Source organism: Chaetura pelagica, unplaced genomic scaffold, assembly GCF_000747805.2.
Source record: "Chaetura pelagica isolate M959 unplaced genomic scaffold, ChaPel_1.0 scaffold159, whole genome shotgun sequence".
Taxonomy (NCBI): Eukaryota; Metazoa; Chordata; class Aves; order Apodiformes; family Apodidae; genus Chaetura; species Chaetura pelagica.
Genome location: NW_009954555.1, coordinates 2,791,579 through 2,797,254, shown reverse-complemented (window position 1 = coordinate 2,797,254; position 5,676 = coordinate 2,791,579). Strand labels below are relative to the sequence as shown.

At 53.6% G+C, this 5,676-nt stretch overlaps 1 protein-coding gene across 1 annotated transcript in view; it reads right to left on the bottom strand.

Moving 5' to 3' along the window:
• The window catches only part of SAMD11 (sterile alpha motif domain containing 11), a 111,610-nt gene that overhangs the window by 11,410 nt on the left and 94,524 nt on the right, over window positions 1–5,676 (bottom strand). The window contains exons 8-10 of the mRNA XM_010005254.1: window positions 2,711–2,826; window positions 2,257–2,335; window positions 701–1,404 (exon numbers count right to left, since the gene is read on the bottom strand). Coding sequence (XP_010003556.1) covers window positions 701–1,404; window positions 2,257–2,335; window positions 2,711–2,826 — 899 coding nt within the window. The remainder of the gene's footprint in view (window positions 1–700; window positions 1,405–2,256; window positions 2,336–2,710; window positions 2,827–5,676) is intronic.

Genomic DNA, 5,676 nt, shown 5'->3' with positions numbered 1-5,676 from the left:
ATTTATCATCTCTGCCACCTGCCTGTCACAGAAAAATCACTTCCTCCTTCCTGGTTGGAAGGCAGCTTTAATGAGCGATGGGGCAGCCGCCTTCACAACCGCAGCAGCTCTTTGCATAGAAAACAGGCAGCCTCAGTGACCCACATGCCATGCCCCCCCCTTTTCTCCCTCCTCCATGTGGCAGGAGGTCCTACCTCCTGCTAACTGCTCAGCCAAGTAATTAGCTGAGGCAAATTTTGGCTCCTGGCTAGGCTAGTGGGGCTACTACCCTGCTCTGTCCACAGGAGATCCCTGGGCAGACCAGCTACAGGGGTCTGAACCCCCACTTTGTACCATCTGTATTCACTGCTCCCCTCCAGCTCTGTCTGCCAGAGCTGCCCATCTCCATGGGCACAGCTCCATGGGAGTTCCCTGCCTGGCTGAACCATCCAACAGGCACCAATCCAGCTATACCAGTGCCTGTGAGATTGAGAAATACACTCCAGGCAGGGGAAAGAGCCCAGGAAAAGTAGCGTGGCAATTCCAAAGCCATAGGGCAGCCAAGGTGTGTAAGTCACTGCTGGGGAACTCTGACACCCTATCCCAAAGGAGCTGTCTCACACGCTGCCCTGGAAACATCCCAGATAGCAGGCACTTTGAGCACACTGCAAAACATGGCACTGCTGCAGCCAGCAACTCACCACGGGCCCCCGGTGCTCACCTGCATGGAAGTAGGGGCTCATGGTGTAGGGGAACCCAAAGGGCAGCGGCTGAGGCGGCGGGATGGAGGCTGGCGGGAGGTATTTCACCTCGGTTTTGTTGATGCCTGGGCCAAGCAAGTGGCTGGGGGACTCTGCACTGGAGGAGCTGCAGGGGGCATTTTGCCCTGCAGCTGCTTCACCCAGCTCCTTGGCCCCTTCACAGGCTTTGCCCGTCTCTTTGCACTCCTTGAGCTCGGCGGCTGAGCCGCTGCTCTCAGCCTTCAGGCTCTCCGGCTTCTCGTCGCTGACCTCCGCGTCGCTCTCAGAGTCCTTCATCTCCTCGTCGTTACAGTCCGGAGCCCCATCCCGTGCCCGGGGCTCCGCCAGCTCCTTGGCCTCGCTCAGCCCCTGCGGCTCGGCGCGGTGCTGGGCGGCTTTCCGGCTGCCCCGCCGGGGCTGCTCCTTGGGTGGGGTGGCACTGCTGGGGACGCTGGGGTTGAGGGAGAGCAGGGGGGTGTTGTTGTGTCTCAGCACCAGCATGGCGTTCCTCCGGGACAGCTCCTCCCGCAGCGGGTGGCCCTCGGGGATGTCGTGCACGTTCCGCAGGGCAGGGTGGTCTGGGGGCAGGCCGGGATGCAGGCTCAGAGGGTCACCAGCCAGGAGCCTCTGCCTGTGGAGATTCTCCAGCTCCTTCTGGCGGATGATCTCGGCCGACATCTCCAACCTGAATTGGGAGGGGAAGAGAGGGAACTGTGGGTGCAGGGGGTCTACAAGGAGCTCACCAACCCCCTCCCCCCAGCCACACTGAACCTGAGCTGGTAGGATCAAGGTGTTGCCTCCACACCTGCACATTTTTTGACTGGATGAGGGGTAAAGGTTTTACACAGAAAGAGGGTAGATTAGGATTATGTATCAGGAAGAAATTTTTTCCTGTGAGGGGGGGGAGACATTGGCTCAGGTAGCCCAGGGAAGCTGTGGCTGCCCCATCCCTGGACGTGTTCATGGGCAGGTTGGATGGGGCTTGGAGCAACCTGGTCCAGTGGGAGGTGTCCCTGCCCATGCAGGGAGTTGAACTAGATGATCTTTAAGGTCCCTCCCAGCCCAAAGTTTGGGGTTTAATTTCATGCCCAACCTGAATAGGGTTTCATTTAACAAGCAAGTGTGGAAATCAAATACAAAACAGTTATGGCCAGCATTGTCTACATTCTTGGAGTGGCACTGAACTAGCAGAAAGAAAAGACCTAAGACACTGGCCCAGACATGCTCCAGCTGTCTGCAACTACTTCTTCCCTCCTCCACTGAATGTAACCATTCAACTTGTTTTCATTTCATTATTGGATGTTTTTTCTACAACCATTATATTTATCTTCCTCTTGGGGACAAAAGCATAGATGCTAAACATCAGCTTTTGCACATTTTGTGTGCAGAAGTGTTTGTCTGTGATTCCACTGGTCTCACTTGGACACCCCTCTGTCACTCATCCAACACAGCACCCCACGTTACTCTGCCTGCCACCAGGAAAGGGAAGGAAAAACCCAAGCCCAGCCCAGGCAGGCCAGCTCTCTGCACTCTTTACCTGGCCAGGTTTTGCTTTCGTAGCATCTCTTGCTGCCGTGCAAACATCTCTGCTTGTGCTGGCTGCAGGAACCCGTACCCTGGGGACAGGGAGAACAACAATTTGGAGTTATTAATCTCAGCGTTGAGTCTTTGCTAACTCAGGGGAATCCCCCCAGAAGGGCAGCTAAGCATGGAAGGACAGCCTAGAGCTGCTTTTCTGTTCTAGAACCCATCTATTCCCAAGGCAGTGCAGCCTGCTCCTTGAAACATGGGGCCAGGGGGCTTGGTGGGGATTAAAAGAGAAAGGAGCCAAGACAACGTGCTCCTGTCACTGCAAAACAAGGGTGAAGGCAGCACAACAGTAACACACAAAGTGTGTCTGGGCTCTCTGGCTAAAGGACAGTTTGTCACAGCCTGCACCTTCACTCTGCCCTCTTCTCCTGGCTGATGACAAGCTTGTCTTATGCACTCACCTGGTGTCTGGCAGAGAGCTGAAGGCACCCCAAGGAAAGGAGGTCTCAAGTGGGGCCCCAGGGCAATATGGGGTGCATTCTGGGGTGAAAGCAGAGGCGGTGGGTGGGATATCTCCCTGCAGAAATCAGAAAATAAATTCATGTTGAAAACCTGGAGGCTCCATCCACAGGGCCCATAGGGCTTAGGAAGAACATCCTTTCTGTGTTCTCTACCAGAGGCTGTTCTGAGATAAAAAGGTGCTTGTTCACCAATATGGGAGACATTTACAAGGAAGGGAAAAAAAGAAAAGCAGCAGAACCAGAATGGGCAGGAAGCAGCCTCCCACATACTTCCCACCTTGACATGTTTTTGCTTCTGTAGCCTTTACACTTTACATAGGATTTTGGCTGCCCAGGGCTAGAAAAGTCAAGATGCTGCAACTGTTTTCTTAGCAAGCCAGGGTTTCTAATTCAACTACCGTAAAACTGAAAAGGCACTCTGTATTTTGAGAGCTGGAGAGTGGGTTTGGGAAGGCCTCACGGATATGCCTTACAAAAAATCACTGTCCAGGCTTGGACAAGAGGTGATCTTTAATTCTGGAGAGAAAACTGTAAAGTGAGGCAGAGGAAGACATGGCCAGAAGAGATGAGGAGAGGGATGTGAGCAGGAAGTGCCACAGGGTCAGTGGAAACGAATTCAACTGGGGAAGAGGTGGGTGATGCTGGCCAGCATAGGTACAGCAGGTGTAAGGTGACAAGTAAGCTGGAAGAGGCAGGTTTGAGGGTGGGGGAGAGGACAACGCCTGGAAGCAAGGCAGGTAGAGCTTGCTTGCTTCCTTGCAGGGATGGGAGGGAAAGCAAATTAAAAGAAAGGAGGAAGGCAATAAGAGCCAAGGTCTCTTCCATTAGTCAAATCTGCCCAGGGAGCCTGCAAGCAGATCTCTGCTTTCCGGCTGCACATCTCTTAATTCCTTTTGATGGCCACTTACAACATTATTACCTTCACCAGGGCATCTAGAGGCAAAGCCAAGTGCTGTGCCGTTTATTTTCACTTTACAGTATCTCACTGTAAAATCTGCTTCAGAAGGGACTGGAGGGCAAGAGAAACAGCACAAGAAGGTGCCTATGACTTTGCTACAAACAGACCACATGCACAACCATGCCCACCACTGCAGCAGGGGGGTGATGGGTGAGTCTGGGGTAATGTGACAATCCCACCCACGCCCCACCCCACCCAGTTGGATATGGATTATCACCATGACTCATGAAAAGCCAGACAAGGACTCTCTGGGGACAAGAGGTGGGCAAGGAAAGGATTCCTGTCCTTTCCCCAGATCTTCCCAGTGCAGTTTGATCCTCATTCTATGCCAACAGCCACGACAAGACACTGCCACACACCGATCTATGGCACAGAATGGGCTGACAGTCCCCTCCAAAATTCCTCCCTCTCCCAACCCCTTGCCCATCTGCCTTTCACTGCCTCCCCCTCTTCCCGTCTGCCTCCGCTCCCCTTCTCCCCTGGCTGTCTCCGTCTCTCCTTTCCTCCTCCTTCCTCCCCTAGCTCTCCTCTAAACTAATTGCACAGCTCGCTGTGTCTGGAGGAGAGCCACAGATCGATCGGTCGCTGTTGAAATGTTAATGCTAATCGTATAACCGCTCCGCCAGCACCTCGCACTTCAGTGGCAGCTCCAATTAATCTCAGGTAACGCAGCGCGTGACCTTCGGCTCGGAGCCGGGGCAGCAGCCAAGCGATGCTTATGTAATTACACCATGAAGTGTGTAATCACCTGCCCTAATCCCCGAGGCCTCACAATTAGCCGAGGCCTCGGTCGCTGGGCTGCCAAGTGCTTTGCCACCCCGGACAGCCTGCAGATGAATAACGGACAATTAAAGCGGCATGACGGGGGCTGGGAGGTGTCCGTTCGATCGTAATTAGCTGTAATCATGGGGAGACGAGCCTGGCAGACGTGCTGTTCGTTTTATAAGAAGCAATTTAGGAAATCAAGTCGCTTTTAACCATTCCGCGCCCAGGCAAGAGGTGGTCGTGCCCTCCCTGCCTTTAATAAATGCAGAAAAGGGGATCCTGTGGGAGAGGGAACGGTGCACAGAGCCCCAGGTGCAGGCGGCACACAGAGAGCAAAGGGGAAATGCTAAAAACAAAGAAAGCTTCTTGACTTTAGCCAAGAAGAGACAATCTGTGCCCAGAGTGCACACCGTGTGATGGGGATCAGGACTGGGCACTGGAAAATAAAAGGTTTGCCCTTTGGTGGCAGCCCAGTGTTAATCAGAGGCTATTTTCATGCTTTAATGTCACACCACAGGGCCTAACTTTGATGCCAAAGGAATTCACATCTGCTCAAGACCCTGCAGCTCATTCCCTCTGTCCTCTCATCAGAGCTGTGCGGCTTCCCTGCCTTTTGGAGCCAGGGATTCGCTCGCACTTTGGACTGGCCAGTGCATGGTGCTTCCTGCCATCCCACCAGCCCCTCCTCCCACCCACTCAAGCCTGGAATCTGTTGGAGCCACCACTACCTCCTTCCAGCCCATATGCCCAATCCCTGGCATGGAAACCTGGCACAGGAGGGAGGGAGTACAACCAGGTCATGTCCTGGCACAGAGCTGGGAAGCCCTTCCAGGCTGCCTGGTACAGATACAGCCAGTTGCTTCCGAGCAAGCTTGGAAACGAACAGGCAATCCCAGAGTTAAAAGCCCCAGAGACTTTAACAAAGGCTCCTGTGCTTCCAGACCTGCACCAAAACACAAATCCTTGCGTCCTTTCTCAGGTCCATATCAGCCTTCAACCCCCCATTAATTTCCTTCCTCTTCTTTTTCCACCTCTCAGAGTAAAGGCTGAATTACAGTCCCACACTCTGAGAATTTGAATTTAGCCCTTGGCAATTATATCTGACAAGCCTTGTCCTTACCTTGCAGAGAACAGTTCTGTGTTACTGCATATTCCTCCCCCCACCTCCTTTTATTCCCCCCCC